Here is an 18,138-nt window from a genome sequence, read left to right on the forward strand (position 1 = left end):
CTCACTAAGTGAAACAAACAGAAATCAAAATCAATTGGTGGCTGTCAAGGGAAATGATTAAGTAGCTTGTTTCAAGATTAAGGAAAGTATAAATACTATAGAAAATTGAGGGGAGATGAAATGAGGCAAATAGATTAGACTGGATGGTAAATCCAAGACTGCAATTCTCAGAAATGGAGAATATCAGCAGAAAGGATGCTTTCAAAAATGGAATGAATGAATGAATGAATTAGTGCTTTATCTATATAATTATGAGAAGAAACATACTTATATTCTACTTATTCTTTTGAAGCTATGTAGCCCTTTTATGTAGAAGGTGCAAGGCAGTATGTATAGAGTTTGCATTGACATATAAAGTATTTTAGTTTATCAGTAGGGTCTTTGTCTTTTAGGCCAGCCTTTTGTTAAAAATGTGCTGATGAGGAGCAGGAAGTACTACAGCAGGGGTGCTTAAATCTGGCCCATGGGGCCGGCCTGGAAATATCAAAGGACCAGACTGCGGTGCCTCTGGAAGCCAAAATTTGGTGTGGGGGGACCACACGCAGCCCCCCACACCCTATTTTGGCCAGCAGAGTGCTGCAGAAGGCATCTGTCCCGTATCTTTCCCCACCCAGCTAGCCCATGGAGAGTGGTGGGTTCCGGATCAGGTATGACGCACGCATGCATCATACCTGCCTGCGACGCCTCCACAAGCCTCCGCGACACTCCAGCTGCTCGGCGGAGCATCACACAGGTGTTGTACATGCCATGCACATGCGCGGAAGCGCCAAAGGCTTAAAGGACAGGTAAGGAGCTCGGGTGGGCCCTCCGGAGCACCGTACCAGAACAGTACCAGATGCTCCGGGAAGGCTCCGGTACACCCGTACCAGGGCGTACCGCCTGCAATCCACCACTGCTGTGGAGGAGAAATACAATGCTGATCCAGCCCTCGAAGAAATCCAGTTTGACATTCCTGTATTATAACATAAGTCAGTTCTGTTCCTCTCCTCTTCACTCATTCTTTTCTGAAAAACAAGACCCTAGCTTGACTTCCGATTAAATGGATATGTTATAGCAGCATATGAGGGGGGTGTGGTGGCTCAGCCCAGTTAGGACTCTGAGCTTGTCGGCTGGAAAGCCAGCAGCCCAGGTTCGAGACCCGAGTGCCACGTGACAGGGTGAGTTCCCATTCTTACTCCAGCTCCTGCCAACCTCGCAGTTCGAGGTACCACAATGCTGGGAAGGTAACTGCTCTCCGTGACATTATGCTGGCCACATGACCATGGAAACATCTTCAGACAACGCTGGCTCAAACGCCGTGAAACAGAGATGAGCACCTCCCGCTATAGTCAGTAAAATCTGCAGGGATTCCCTTACCTTTTACTTTTTTTATAAGGGCATATAATTTCGCAATAGCATCTGCTGTGTTAAGGGATACCATCTAGGACATTTATCCCTATAAATTAAAATGTGTTTGTCTCTTCCCACTTTGCATTTTGCCTGTTTATTACACTTTCAAAAATTTATTTTTTACAGTGCAGAGATTTAGAGGTAGTTAATAAAAATGTATTGTTTACTCTGCTATTGTTATACTGTCTATTATGCTTTGTCTCTCTTAGTGTTCAGCATTGTTCTTAGAGTTTAAAATGGAAACAATCATCCTAAGAATACCTTCTCTCCAGGTATTACCTTCATTCCCAAGTTGCTTCTAGGTGCTTTTTAGCCATTAATTAGTCTAGCTTTATAACTCTCCTAGGAGACTGTGAAATATATTCTGACTGGTAAACAGAGTCACATAAAGGTGAAGGTGTTCTCTGTAGGCATATGCTTAACATAAAGAATTTAGGAATATGGAATTCAGAGAATCCTTGCACCCCATTGTCCCATCTCATTAGCCCCTGTTTCTTTTTGGATTTGGAACTGAACTGTTCCTCTCCTTTACAAGGGTACCCAAAAGTCCTGCTACCTGCGCTATAGGGTATTTTTAATTGTCCCTGCCCTAATTCTTACATGAAACGTGTAACAGTCTAGTTTCTGGACAATTCCGCCAAATCAAATGTTTAGTTCACAGGTAGTCCTTGACTTATGACAGGACAAAGTTACAAAGGACCACTCAAAAGCTGTTTACCAGTTTCGAAGTTATAGCTGCTGCAGTGCCCCTGCAGTCATGTGCACAAAATTTGGGCTGATTCACCCTTACAATCGACTGCAGACACGCTGTGTTACTTGTCCAAAAAGAGGCCATTATCCTTATTCCAGGAATGTGTTTAATGTGCAGTGCAACATTTCTTACAATTTTAAAGTACAATGTAACATCTTTTAGCTTTGTTAACATTTTTCATGTTGATAGTATTTTCCTTTTACACTTTGTTGATAGCATTTTCAAGACTACGTTAGTGGTATGTTTATGTTAAGATTCCAGATACCTCCAGAAGTTAATTGAGTTATAAATATTACATGTCCAGTGACAAATTATTGGTCACTATAAAATTGTGTCATTTCCCACATATATTTGTGTGTTGCACTTCTAGGTTTTTCATTACACCAAATTTCTCAGGGCTCACTTTGTAAACTGTAGTACATATGAATATAGCAACTATATGAACTACTCCTTGCTGCATGGTAATCTCCTTGGCTGACCTCTTTGACTCCATCTCAGGGTTAGTGATATAATTCTCTGGGCTGTGGATTTCAATCTGCCTTCCTTGGGCATGGGCCTGAGGTGACTCAGACGTTCGGGATCATTGTGATGGCTGAGAGTGTATCCCCAACACAGTATACACCTGATCTAGTTTTCTTGATAAAGGAGTGGCAACGTGGATGGGAATTTGGGGAGCTGTGGTCTCCTTTGTGGTTAGGATCAAATGATATCCTGGTAACCATGAGATTCTTTGCCTTCCCCTTCCCCCACAGGAAAGCTGAATTTATTAGATTAGACTGACCCAAAGGGATCCAGGGGTTATTCCTGATGGTCTGCTCCATGAAACAACTGAGACTCTAGTCATTGCTTGGAATAAGAGAGGGGCTGACCTTGGACTTGTCTCATATCCATGCAGTCTCTCCCAACCTATGGTTCCCATCACTTTCTATGGTTCATAGAGGAGTTGAGAGAAATAAAATGGCTTAAGAGGTGTCTGGAGCACTACTGGAGCACAATGAGGAATGAACGTGGACAAACATAGCTGAGATCCACTATTCAGGCCTTCCTTGTGGCACTGAGAGTGACAAATCACCAGTGTTTCTCCACCTTGATCGCTTCCACGGACAGCCAAGTGGCAGTCCTATTTAATGTTGTTATTTAGTTTGGGTAATGAAATGTCTGCATAATTATAATCAAGCTCAAAGAACACCAAGGACCCCTCATTTCAACCCCGAGTTACAAATATTCTCCTTTATTGGTATTCTGCTCTCCATGCCCCTTCTTGAGCCTGCCCCTTAATTGAAATCTGTACTGTCATTCAACTTGTTGAGGAGCCTTGTGTAATCTGAAAGTCTAAATGGTCCGTTAATCTCTTCGAAATCTGTTTGTCTTCCAAATTTGATTTAAGGCAATCTAATTTTCAGGGTAGATAATTTCCTTATATAAACAGCTTGGCACTTTCTTGAAACAGTCCATTATAAGTGCAACTCTTTTTCTCAAAACAATCATTAGTAGCCTGTTGTATCTCTTCCTTCTCTGGCCAAAGACACCCCCTTTACTCAACAACCCTTTGTGGTTATAGTGGCATTTCAGTCCCTTCTTCGCCCCCTGCTGCTGCTCGGCAGGCAGTCTTGCTGCTTTAGAGATTGCAGCGATTCAGTCCTAGTGCTATTGGTCAGGACATGAATCCCAGCCAAGCTAAAAGGAGGGGGAGGGGGGAAGAATGACACACCATGTGTTGGCACACAATACCAGATGCCGGGTTTTCATAATGGGGAAGCCTTTTTGGCCCCAGGCATTGCTCATTGTTCATCAACCCCTCCAGAAGAACTGTAAAAATAAAACCTCTGATAGGTGAATGTAAGTGTAAATGGGGTGGCATTCTGGGTAATTTTTAATAGACTATACTGCTTAACTGAAAAGGAAATACAGCAATATTGCTAGCTCTTTGCCTCTGTTTGGAATGGCTTGCATATTTTCTGCAATTTTTTGCTGTAATAAATGGATAGCCGTCTTCGAAGCTTTATTGCTTTTCTGCCCGTTTTGTATTTATGTAGAGACTAATGGGATTGCTAAAATGAAAGCTTGGCAAAAAATAGTCTCCAATCCACTTTCCATTCAGAGCTCTTTTAAAAAACCCTGGACTCTAATAGTTGTCTTCTTTCTAGATATGTGTATTTATGTTAACTGTCAATAGAAGTAGGGGATTTTTACCATTAAAGAGCATTTCTACTTGTTCTGAAATTTTATTTATGGCAGATAAGCCCTGAATAAGAAACACTCAATTGCATACTGCATAGAAGAAAAAGGTTTGAAAGTAATGTACAGTATTGTGCTTGTATATGTATATATACATATACATATACCGTAGCTACTACATGCACTACTCTTAATACTGCAATTTCGGAAATACTTTTGTTGCATAAAGTATAGAACATCTTACTGAGTCTGAGATGCTGATGGAGATGGAATTTAAAATATGATGGCCAATTAAAAGTGTTTAGGTCCTACTAATTCAGCTTCTTTTGTAGCTGGATGACTTAGAAAATGACACCACCATGGCCACCCTTGGCTGATCTCAAAAGCTAAGAAGGATCAGAACCGATTAGTAATTCAATTGGAGATAATGTGGAAATTCCAAGGATGCAGGTTAGACTGGGAAAACAAAATTGAAGGAAGGCATCTGCAGATAGATCTCGATTTACAACCTTTCATTTGAAGTTACAATGGCACTGAAGAAAGTGACTTATGACCTTTTTCCACACAAGAATTGCAGCATCCCCATGGTCACATGATCAAAATTCAGATGCTTGGCAACTGGCTTATATTTATGATGGTTGCAGTGTCCAGGGACAGGGTGTGTCAGGTGATCCCCTTTTGCGACCTTGTCACAAGCGAAGTCAATGGGGAGGCCAGATTTACTTAACAACTGTGTTACTAACTTAACAACTGAAGTGATTCACTTAACAACTGTGGCATGAAAGGTTGTAAAATGGGGAAAAATTCAATTAACCATTGTCTCACTTAGCAAGAGAAATTTTGGGCTCAGTTATGATTGTAACTGAGAACTACCTATACCTTTGTACAGAATATTTGAGAAGGCTAATGTAATTTCTTTTTCTACTGCATCTTGGTTCTTCCTGCCAAAGGAAATCATTGTGTTTTGAAAGAGGATTCCTCAAATTATCTCAATTCTTAGAGAATGGATGACAGTATTGGTGGTCCTCAGCTTACATCTGGTTGCTTAGTGACCGTTTGAACTTATGATGGACCTACTTCCCTTGGCACTACTTATAACCCAGATTCAAAGTTCTGATGGTCCTGCCCTCCAGCAGTCATGTGACTGGATTTTATGATGGCTTTTCTGAAAGCCAACACTTAATGTCAATGGTATTCACTTAATGACTACCACAAAAAAGTTCGCCCCGAGTCCCTTGGTGGAGAGGGTGCGGCATATAAATTGGATTAATAAATAAATAAATAAAATGAGGTTGATCACGTGACCAATACATTTTTATGACCGTCACATCTTATAACCATGATGGGCAGGCTTTCTTACAGTGATAAGTCAAGGACTACTTGTAAGAAATGCTTCTGTTAAGGATCCTTGAAAGACGTTGCCTGAAGAGAGATGTGAAAACTAGTGGTTACTTGACAACTAAATATATAGGCTGTAGATGTATAGAGACAAATTACTCTAGATCAGTGGTACTCAATCTGTGGTCCGCAGATTCTTGAGGCACGATGTTGTTACAGGGTGTGCTGTGGAATAATGGGAAAAGGGAGAAAGTGCAGTAATTAAAAAGAGAGCAACTTTAATATTGACTGGACTATATTTTTGCATCTGAAAATAACTTACTGTGGGATCTGTATTTTTAAAGAAAGAAACTGTTTGGCTCTGTATTGTATATCTGGGCTAACGTGAACCTACTTCCTTTCTTTCATAATGACTTCCTTTCTTTTGAGTTACTTTTTGACCTAAAATAACCCAGCATCGAATAAGCCACAGATATCATTGGTTGAACTGTTACTGTAGTTCATACAATGTATTACCAAAAATTAGTTGCACATGTAAGCTTAGTGAGTATGAAATCATTTTATCATTACTCAAGATATGCATCTTTTCTGTAGTACCTGTGAAAACTAAAACCAGAAATGAAGCAGGTTTCTATTTCATTTATGATAGCAGTTCAGTCTCAGTATTTCATTTTCTTGGCTCAAAATACATGCAAGATCATTTTAAAATGAGAATGGACAAATTCTCTTCAGTAAGGCTCATAAGCTCTAGAGCTGCTTGCCATAAAAGTCTTCTGGGACTTAGTTGCATGCATTGTTGCATCTGTATATCATTTTGCCCTCAGCAATGTTGTGATTCTTTTAATATGAATTTAGAGAAAAGCAATAACTCAATTCATAGGAAATGGTGCCTCGGATATCAGTTGTTCTCTAATAGATCTTGGATAGTTAAGGTTTAAAAGTCTCTGGCTTTGATAACAGTAATAGTAGTGTGTGGCATATGTGTACACACACACACACACAGTATGCGTTACAGCTGGAGCCTAAATTATTCTATTTAGCATTGCTTTTCTATATGGAAAAAAGGAAATCACAGTTGATGTATCACTACTGCTGCTATTCAACAAAATTGGCTAGGTGCTAACTAATCTTATTGTACTAATGATCCTGATTGTTTACATTTTGTGCATAGAAAAATGAAAATACTGTTGATATTAATATTTTACATGTTCCCACGTAATTTTGAACCAGTAGCATATGCTATCCTTACTTCCTTGAACACAGTTAGTCTTTGAGGGTTTTACAGCTGTATATTACATCATTCAAAAGCTTCAGGATCTGATGTGTATATATCTATCTGGTTCTTGTGTGAAATTAGAAATGTCTAAATCCTAACTTTTTCAGCAAAACTATTGACTTTTTGTGGCATCAGGCTAGAAATTGGGAGACTGTGCATTCTAGTCCTACCTTAGGGATGAAGCCAGCTGGGAGACTTAGACTCTCTCAGCCCTAGGAAGGAGACAATGGCAAACCACTTCCAAAAGACCTTGCCAAGAAAATCCCAGGGACTCATCCAAGCATTCACCAAGAATTGAGGCAGCCCCTGCCCCATAACATGGATGTTTATCCAATTATTTCAATGCCCATCATTCCCAAAGAAATATGGCTGAAAATGATGGACACTGGAATCCAACACATCCAAAGAATGTCTGTTTGTGGAAAGTTGGCATAGGACAACTGTTCTGCCATCTTTCAAAAGAGCAATGTCTGCCAAAAGAGTACATTTCCTTTTATGACTATATCTGCTCCATTGTACATAAATGTTGCAGACTGAACCAACTGCACATCTTTCACAATACTTAACACAGCTTTTCTTTGTCTCTGTGAACATGAGACATAACCGTGACTTTTATGTAATAGAATTGCTTTGTGTAAAAGAAAGACATTTATGGCAGTTCATTTGACTGCTCCTTGGAATTGCTAGCTGTACTGTATAATAACCTATGGGTCTGTTTGAATCCAGATTGATTTGACTGCCAAAGTTTTGATTTGCTTAGTGTAGATGCATGGGAAATGTGCTAGGTAGGGTGAGGAAGCACTATTAGAAAGACACCCACTGCCTTGCTAAAGACTGGTTTACAAGCCACGTTTAAGAAAAAAATAGAACTTTTCTTTTGTAAAGAGAGAATATTGACATGGGGGGAATCTTATTTTTCCATAATGGATTATAATATGATCTCAATCATCTTTTATTTTGCTGAACTCTCATTTCAATTCAGTATCTGGGTAATTAACAAGCTTACTATTCACCTTTTTATGTAGACATTTTACAGAGCCTTTTCACACAAAGTAAAAAAGGATTCCCCTGGGATGTGTTAATGGATGCTCTGTGCTTGTTGAAATGTCTTTGGATTTAAAATTAGGAGGGGAAACAAGAAAAAATGGATTTAAATAAAATATCAGTAGTGTTTGTAGATTGTAGATTGATGTTTTATATCAGTTGGCAAATGTTCTGGCAAGTTAAGTCCCTTTATATCTAAATATTCTGTCTGTGTGAATATAAATATATTTGTATTGATACTTTTATTCTACTAATAAACATTCATCCAAAATTTTAGGAAATAATTATGGTGACTAAAATTTCTGAATTTTGTTGAACTGTCTTAATATTTTTCACATTGGTTTTCTCTGACACCAGTTTTCTTACACTCGGTTGAGATATACTGGGATGATTACTGTACACCAGGACATGGCAAGTGTAAAAGGATTGAGCTGAATGATTTAAATCAAGAGCTAAGCTTTGCTCTACAAATGTTTCCACAGTATGTATTTTATGGATGCAGAATATGTGGCCATCCTAATATAGTTGAGCTACATCTCCCAGCATCCCTCATTATGCCTCAGGTTAGGCATAATGTGGGTTGATGAGGCAACATCTGCAGAAATGTGCATTGGGCACCACACACATTCATCTTGCCATTTGATATAAACAGAAATGTTACTATTGCGTTCAGATTATGTAATTTCTAGATTTCTTATTTAGTCCAGATTCTTCCAGTAAATTTAATGTTATTGCTCTGTTAATGTTGAATCTCTGATGAGGAAGATTCCTTACTTGATTTATTTATTTATTATTTATTATTCACACTTATAGACCGCCCCCTCTCCCGGAAAGGACTCGGGGCGGTGTACAGTCACTAAAATACATTCTAAAATACATACATAAACAATTAAATTAATACTGGTGAAGGAGGTTATGAGACTGTAATCGAATAATAAATATAATACGTTAAAAGCCTATAAACCCTTAAAACCCAATTAAAATAAATAAATCCCGGGAGGTAAAACTAAGACGGTGCCAGGCCAGCTGATTGAAATAGGTGAGTCTTTAACTTTTGCCGGAAGGAGCGGAGGTCGGTGGTGGTTCGAATGTCTGGGGGGAGGTCGTTCCAGAGGGTTGGGCCCATCACAGAGAAGGATCTACTCCTAGGTGTCGCCCGCTGGCATTGCCTGGCAGACGGCACCAGGAGGAGCCCCTCCCTGTGTGAGCGGATAGGTCGCAGGGACGTGTGTGGTAGGATGCGATCCTGCAGATAACTAGGTCCTCTGCCATGGAGCGCTTTAAAGATGGTAATCAATACCTTGAAACGCACCCGAAAGGCTACAGGTAGCCAGTGCAGCTCGCGCAGGAGAGGTGTTACGTGGGAGTAACGAGTGCTTCCCATAATAACCCGCGCGGCTGCGTTCTGAACCAGCTGCAGTCTCCGGATGCGTCCCAAGGGAAGCCCCATGTAGAGAGCATTGCAGTAGTCCAGGCGAGACGTCACCAGCGCATGAGTGACCGTGCGCAGGGCACTCCGGTCCAGTAGGGGGCGCAATTGGCGCACCAGGCGAACCTGGTGGAATGCCCCCCTTGCCACGGCTGATGATAAAAGGGAGCTCATATTCATTAGACCTGATTGGTTATTGTTATATTAAGCAAGGCTATCAGCCAAAAAGCTGTTTTGCTGTTAAATGCAGAAATCTGCTAATTGCCCAACATTTCCTTAGCTTCTATTTGAAATTCAGAGGTGATGATTGTATTTTAAAAGCAACTTCAAAAATTCTATGTAGGAAAGATTTGAAATTCATCAGTCTGATGTTAGGAATTGGAGAGAGAACGATGGCGGTAATGAGAATAAGAAAGTGATTATAATGTAGCACAACTAGTGAGAGATATGACTTTTTACTTCAGTGGATGGTATGAAAACCTTCTGGGTCATTGGTACCAGAATAGAGCACATAGTTCTTGCTTTACAAAGTCTTACTCTGAACCATTTATCGTGTCTTATATAGATTCTGTATTGCAGATTATGTACAGTAAGCTGAATGGATGATATCTACTCAATATATACCAAAATTTACTGTCATACATATGCATTTCTTCCTTTAGAATAGATCAAAAGGATTTGTTAAAACCTTTTCTCTTTGATTGTTGTATGTAAATATACATCTCATGTATTAACATAGTTGACCAGATTTTGAGCACAGAAAAAAGTATATGGTGTATTTGGAAATGAATTCTCCTCAGCATTTGAGCTTGAATGCTACTTTGCCATTACCACAACATGGATGTATGCATTAGGCTTGCCTTGCTATTTAGCCCAAGTTGTTGCAACTACAACTGACTCTTTTGTCTATTGGGGCAGAGGCAGGAACTCTTTAAATTGAACTAAGTTTTGGAGCTGTCAGCATTCTGAAGCCAAGCACAAGGACTCGACCAGTGTCTCTCAAACTTGGCAACTTTCGGATGCGTGGATTTCAACTACCAACCAACAAGGGCACGGGTGTCAAACTGGCAGCCCAGGGGCCAGATGCATCACACACAGCCATGCCCACCCCGGCTCTGCAAAGGCAAAAACTGTTGTGTTACATCACATGACTTCATGTGACGCGATTGGGTTTGACACCCTTGAACTAGGGTGTTCACACATCTCAAAATTACTAATATTGAGAAACACTGGTGTAGGCTGACTCCTAACTTTTTTTCAGTTCTAAGATCAGGAGTGCTATGCTAAACTTTAGAGGCATTCTTAGTGGTTGTAAAGTGTAGAAGTAGAAAGACAATAAACACATCACATTCTTCACAGCAAAGAAAGTTGTTTCCTGTATTCAGCAAATTTGTGAATTTCACAGTAAAATGCATTTAAAGTTTGTTTCCTAGTACTACATCCACTTGGTTTACTTTTCCCCATGCTTTTTGATCAGCTAATAAAGAAACACAACTTACCAAATTATCATTTTTATGGATCTTTGTAAATTTGTCTTTTCAGAAACAATCCCATCCAGGGATGTCAAAGCAGTCTTTTTTTCAGGTAAATACCATTGTTGATAGGAAGTGTGATAGAATATTAATCATTCTGATTTTTTTAGTTAAGACTCTAAAATTATGTTATATAATGGTATCAAAACATTAAGTAGGTTGAAAATTATTATTTTTTTAAATGTGACAAAAAAGTTCCAGTCATTTTAGAAGATCTACTAGACAACTGGTTCAAGAATTCTACAAGGAATACAACAGTGTACACTAGGCCTTCACAACTTGGAATGGGGAAAGGGCGACACTGATAAATTAATCATGAACCCACAAAGTAACACTTGGTGCTCTGATCAGCTGTTTAGCAAGAGATTTGGAGAGGCTCAGCAGAGTGTTTTCAAGGTGGCAGCGGCAGCAATGAATTTATTGACTTTTTAAAAAAATGCTGGCAGGCCACACAAGGCTGCTTGGTGGGACATGTATTGTGCCAGCCTGATTTATATCAAGTAGTAATGAGGATGCTTGCCTTTCAGACAAAACTCAAGCGTCAAGGAGATGTGTTTTCTGTAGTGATAAAGTGGAGGTGTGTGTCAGAAAACTGCACTTGGCATCACTCATTTTGTGGCCTGCAAGTTGAAGCATTTCTTCTGTGCATAGTTTTGAATGAAGTCCAACAAATCACTCATACTAGATGTGTATGCTGTGTGTCTGTTTCTATTCCTTGATTAGAATATTAAACAGGCTCTACTGGTTAAGATTAACATTGATTATATATTTATCTTTGCATTTTGATATGCACTTATGATTGAACATACTTCTTGAATCCAATTCACATTTTAGTTTTAAAACTTGAGTAGAGTATATATCCAAGATTGTGTGTTCAAAACTTTGATTATAGGATACCCGTATACCTAGCAAGTTGTTATAACTTACTAAGTATCCGTTTTGTTTCTGCTGTAGAACTCAATATTTCAGAAGCATTGTGAAATTTGTGCAATTCTTCCTTCTGTATTTATAGAAGATAATTCAATATGTTTTAAACAAATGTTTTATATATGAATACTTTTACATCTCCAAAATGTCAACTTTCTTTCACAGTTGCCGATTTTTTTTTCTTTTGATTGAATTCAACTGGTATTGTCCAAATATTATTTTAACCCACCTTTCCCTTTCATGTATTTATATATTTGGTCAACTCAAGGCAACATACCTGTTATGAGAGTTTGAGCTGTTAAACAAGTTCTAATGGGTGATCTGTTTGATTGCTATTTTTTCTGATTTTGGAATGATTTTTAAATTGAAAATTTGAGTTCTTAATGTGAGCTGCTTTGGATTGAGCATGGGAATAATTTCTTTTATATTGCTTTTGCCTTAAACATTCATAAAACATTACAATATCTTTGCCAAACAAGAAATAAATATAGCCTAAATGTCTTCCCCTAGAATTTTTTGGTGGTAATACTGCACATATAATAAAATATAGTTGGATTATCACCAGAAGAAAAAAATGACACAATTATCATTTATGCATGGGTGCATTGCCAGTTCCAAAGAATGATTAGTTGTAGCATATGCATGATTGCAAAATTGGCCAAGTACCACAATTCTCAACAACTGTCATTTTTAATTTGCAGAGAGTACCAAAAACTGATAGAAGCACTATAAGAAAATAATTTGAAGTGCCAAATTCTTTCAGGTTAATAAAAGTATAAATGAGGATGACTCACTCCAAACCTTGGAACTAGCAGAACTTAAATTGTAGAAATGTATGTAGAAGCTTTTGTGGATAGAAGCTTGCTACAGTATTTTGAACTAGCACCTTAATGCGCTACAGGTAGTCCTTGACTTACAACCACAATTGAATCCAAAATTTCTGTTACTATGAAAGGCAGTTGTTAAGTGAATTTTGCCCCATTTTACAACCTTTCTTGCCATGGTTACCAAGTGAATCACTGCAGCTGTTCAGTTAATAACACGTTTGTTAAATGAATCCGGCGTCCCCATTGACCTTGCTTGTCAGAAGTTCGCAAAAGGGGATCACATGACCCCAGGGCACTGCAACCATATGACTCAGTGCCCAAGCACCTGAATTTTGATCATGTACCATGGAGATGCTGAAAAAGTCATGAGCGTGAAAAATGGTCATCATTTTTTTCAGTGCTGATGTAACTTCCAATGGTCACTAAAAAAAACTGTTGGAAGTTGAGGACTATCTATATATGGTACCTTACTATTTTTAAAGTGGACTCAAATATCTCATTTCAGTTGACATGGATGATGAAGATGGACGATGCTTGCTAGATGTAATTTGGTGAGTATGCCCTTGATGTGATTTACACAGTATTTTCTTTTCCACTCTTGTAGCAAAGCATTTGGTCACAGATTTCTGTTAATTTTCACAAATATCAACCAAATACTTTTTCATTCATGCTTGGTCTATAAATTTGGAATGTCTCCTATGTGGCCACTAGTTGCTTTTCCAAGTGAAATTTGGCTGAACGCCACTTGGCTTTTTCTTAAGCTTTTTGGAGGTGAGAATAGAACCAGAAGCTTTTGAATTGTGTCTCTAGTGACAGCTGGATGGAACAGTTGTACAAGAAAATAGTAGACCAGCTTTCCCCAACTTAGTATCCTTTATATATGCCAGAAATGTAGTTCCCAGAATTTCTAATAAGCTGGCTTTGGAATGCTGAGAATTATTCGGATGTACAAACATTGAGGAATGTTGTTTTAGATAGCAGTAGGTCAAACCGGAGTAACTCAGTTGTTATATTTTAGAACAATATTTTATATTATAGTCTGTTTCATGTAAACAAACATTATTAATGGTTTAAGAATTAAAATCCTAAATAAGTGGAACCAAATGTCTTTGTCATCCAAAGTAATAGGAGAGAAACCAAGAAATCATTAACTTGTAAAAATTGAGATTAATTTTATATAAGTGTTTATGGGTATCCTTTTATCTTACCTATACATATGTTTGTGTTTCTTTCTATATAATGTGCATTCTGCCAGAATACCAATAAATCAATGTTGCATACTAATGTAGCTTGTAAGCTATGAAGACAATAGATAAAATACTTCTAGTCATCCTTAAACAAATTTATCTCAACTATTTTTTTAGTGATCCTCAGGCCTTGAATGATTTTTTACATGGATCTGAAAAGGTAAGGCTTTATTCTTCATTTTAAATGAAATTAAATGTTTAATTCACAAATACCTCTGTGCAATAATTACTCTTGGCTCATATGCCTTCAAAAAGAAAAGTGATGCAGAAAATGGTACCACACTTAGAACTAATGACCTGAGCAGACTTTTCTCCAGAAACTTTGAATGGTGGAAAATAAATGTTATCATAAAATTACTATGTAGGAGGATCAACTATTTATTTCCTGACTAAAGTGAAGAGGCAGATAATTTCACCTCATAAGTGAAGTATATGCTTAGCTTCCGGAAATAAACCTAGCCACTGATAGGAATTTAAACATGATCTTATCCAGATAAAGTTGTACCATTTCGTCTCTTTTCCATAAAAGTCCAATTCCTCAAATACAATCAGCTTTAACTTTACATACAATAACAGTATTTTTATTTTTATTTTAATAACAGATTGACAGCGATGATCTCTTGGACAACACAGGAGATGCAGCCAGTGCCTTCTTTGAGAGTGCTGGGGTATGTATTTTTCACCTCATTTTTAAAGCATAAAGCTGAACATAGTATGACATAGGAGACGTAGTACTACCAGATCTTTTGGCATTTGTTCATAGCCTAAAACAGTTATGGGGAAACTTTTTTGGCTCGCATGCCAAAAGCGGGGGGAGAGCAGGTGGGTTGTGCACAGGTGTGCCACACCCACAATGCAATGCGCGACCCCAGCGCGTATGCATGCATGACCATCGCTCTTCCCCCCCCCCATTTTTTGCATGCTTTTTTGCCCTCCCCAGGCTCCAGAGGCTTTATAGGAGCCTGGGGAGGGCGTAAACAGCCTCCCCCACCCCGGAGACATTCCGGAGGCTTCAGGAGCTTCCCTGAAGCCTCTGTAATGCAAAAAACCAGACTTCCGGTTTGCTCGCAGGGCTGGTTTTAGCCTTCATGGGCCTTCCAGAGGCTTTCCTGAAGGCTCTGGAGGGCAAAAAAGTGACCCTACGAGCAAACTGGAAGTCAATTCCGGTTTGTCTGTAGGGCTGTTTTTCGTCCTCTGGAGCCTTCAGGGACCTTCAGGAGGCTTCCCTGAAGGCTGTAGAAGATGAAAAACGGCCCTACGGACAAACTGGTTTTCTCGTAGGGTCGTTTTTTTCCGTCAAGTACCTTCAGAGAAGCCTCTGGAGGGCTAAAGCCAGCCTACGAGCAAACCGGAAGTCCGTTCCTGAACTTCCAGTTTGCCCGTAGGAGCAGTTTTTTGTGCTCCAGAGACTCCAGGGAAGCTCCTGAAGCCTCCAGAGGGCATCCAGGGGGGTGGGGAAGGCTGTTTTTGCCCTCCCAATGCTCCTATAAAGCCTCTGGAGCCTGGGGAGGGTGAAAAATGGCCTCAAAAAAAGGCTGGCCAGCTGACAGGGCAACGCCTTGCGTGCCCTGACAAATGGATCCACGTGCCACAGGTTCGCCATCCTGGGCCTAGAAGCATATGGGGGTGGAGTGGATACGAGTTAGAACCAAGGGTAAGAATGAAGATTGAGTTTTAACTAAGTTTCCCAGAACTATTCCTCAACTTGAATCATCTCTTCCACTCAGTTTTTTCCACTTCATTAATTATCTAACTTTTCTTCTGTGTGGCTAATAGAACTGGGTTTAATAAGAGAGGTTTTTCTTATGGTAATTATTGAGTAGATGTGGGAAATCTAAAACTAGCTAATATAGATCTAAAGAAAAGTAAACCATTAAATTTTATGCCTTAAATAATAGATAAAGGTCATTAACATGAGGAGGTGATGGAGTAATAGAATTGTTATTTATATACTAAAAACATAAAGCTACAGAACACAGAAAGATCCACAAGTTCTGTTCCATTAATAATTTGTTTCACTCTCATTGTGCTTTCATTTTCACTTGTCACTAGCTGCATGTGCAGGAAACCTCTGGTAATCATTTGAACGCTGAGCAAAGCCAGCCCACAACAAGTGTTGATTTAGACTTCTTGGAAGATGACATTCTGGGCTCGCCTTCAGGAGGTGGAGCTAACCTGCAGAATTCAGATCAACCATGTGATATCCTCCAACAGAGTTTGCAGGAGGCAAACATCACCGAACAGACTCTGGAAGCAGAGGCAGAACTTGATCTGGGTTCTTTTCAGCTCCCTACGCTCCAACCAGTGGTGCACACTGCCTCGGATGGTACCCCGCAGATTTTTTCCAGTGGGGCTGACCTCATTGGACTACAGCAACCCGCTGTCCTAACTCATCAAGCGCTGGTGCAGCAGTCTGTTGGGGCTGACATGGTCAACAAAGCCATCAGTGTGCAGCCTTTTCTTCAACAAGTTGGCTTAGGAAATGTCACCATCCAGCCGATTTCTAATCTTCAAGGGTTGCCCAATGGCAGCCCGAGTGGGGCACTGGGCATTGGGCAGATTCAAGTTGTTGGCCAGCAAGTCATGGCAATTAACCAGCCTGCTCAACAGATCATTGCTAAGCAAGTTCAGCCTTCCCAAGTGGCCACTATGCCCGTAGGAAGTTACATCACTCAGACGGCCCCAGAACAACAGCAGGTCACCCTGGCCTCCGCTGGTGTATCCCCGCAGAATGCCAGTCTTGTGATCCAGAAGAACCACCCAGCAGTGGCCACTACCACTCTGAATGGAAGCTCAATGTTTGGAAGCGTATCAGCTGCTCAGGGTTCCCAACCACTCACGGTCACATCAAACTTGAGCAGCCCACTTGTTCAAGCCCAAAATGTCATCATTCAACGGACACCCACGCCGATTCAACCCAAACCTGCAGGTGTCCTTCAGCAGAAGCTGTACCAGATTACCCCCAAACCCTTTGGCCCCAACAACACCACGCTGACCCTCCAAAACGAGGCTGCTCTCCAGCAACAGAAAGCTCAGCAGAACTTAACTTTCATGGCAGGCAAAGCGGGACAGAATGTGGTGCTTTCTGGCTTCCCACCAGGGCTGCCTGCCAACATGTTCAAGCATCCACCGCCACAGCAACAAACTCTGAATAAGCCAATGAGTGTTCATCTGCTTAATCAAGGCAGCAGCATTGTTATCCCCGCACAGCATGTCCCTCAGGCCATGCTCCAGGGTCAAAATCAGTTCCTCCTCCCAGGCCAGCTCACCGGAACGTCGACTGTTCAGATCCCTCAGCAGCTCTCGGCATTACAGGCTAACATGGGTGGTCAGATTCTGACAACGTCACATCCTAGTGGGCAAACTCACATCATCACCAGCCAAGGCCCAGGTGGGCAGCTAATAAATCAAGCACTGCCTGCCCAAATTCTCACCAATCAGAACCTGGCAAGCCAGCTGAATTTGGGACAAGTACTCGCCTCACAGAATGCCCATGGAACAGCTCACATTCTTTCTGCCCCCATTCAGTTGCAACCAGGGCAGGTGGGCCAACCAACTCTCTTCCAGATGCCTGTCTCTCTGGCTGGTAGCCTGACAACTCAGAGCCAGCCCACTGCTGTGCCCTCACTGACCGGTGGTGCCATCAATCACAGCGGTCAGACTGTTATCCAAGGAGTTACACTGCCTAACCAAGTGGCTATGTTAAATGCTACGGAGAGCCTCAACCAAACTGTGACCATACAAGCACCCCCTAATGCCGCCAGCCAGAGCCCTGGTCTTCTTCAGCCACAGTCAGCCTCCAGCACCAACCTGCTACCCAGTGACCAAGCCAATATGCTAACTGTCCAGTCCACCTCTCAGCCCTCTGCTCCTTCTCAGCTTCAGCTGAATGTTCAGCAGCAAACACCACCACCTCAGCAACAAGCACAAGTACCCGTGACTTCCCAGTCCAGCCCTAATTTGGTGGCATCAAGTCCTGAAAAGATTATTTTGGGCCAGACAGCTGCTGGAACTGTAATCTCCCAGGATTCAATGCAGATGTTCCTACAGCAGGTAAGTTAAATCATTCTCGGCATCACAACTATTGCTGATTCTTTGGTTAGTCTGTTCTGTCTCTCTTGAAGGGTACTCCAATTTATTAGCACAACACGAGTGGATAAAGAGTCAAGACAGTTTGTGGCCGTGACAACTCAGAGCCTT

General features: G+C 40.6%; 1 protein-coding gene across 8 annotated transcripts in view; it reads left to right on the forward strand.

Moving 5' to 3' along the window:
* BICRA (BRD4 interacting chromatin remodeling complex associated protein) overlaps window positions 1-18,138 on the forward strand; it is a 74,477-nt gene that overhangs the window by 32,616 nt on the left and 23,723 nt on the right. For 7 of the 8 annotated variants that reach the window (XM_081962620.1, XM_081962616.1, XM_081962622.1 and 4 more), the window contains 4 exons: window positions 13,197-13,242; window positions 14,056-14,098; window positions 14,541-14,606; window positions 15,991-17,991. In XM_081962620.1, coding sequence (XP_081818746.1) covers window positions 13,202-13,242; window positions 14,056-14,098; window positions 14,541-14,606; window positions 15,991-17,991 — 2,151 coding nt within the window. In that variant the 5' untranslated portion in view covers window positions 13,197-13,201. Of the gene's footprint in view, window positions 1-10,947; window positions 10,990-13,196; window positions 13,243-14,055; window positions 14,099-14,540; window positions 14,607-15,990; window positions 17,992-18,138 lie in introns of those variants that run through there. The other variant, XM_081962617.1, reaches the window with a different exon arrangement.

Source organism: Natrix helvetica, assembly GCF_964273705.1.
Source record: "Natrix helvetica genome assembly, chromosome: 9".
Taxonomy (NCBI): Eukaryota; Metazoa; Chordata; class Lepidosauria; order Squamata; family Natricidae; genus Natrix; species Natrix helvetica.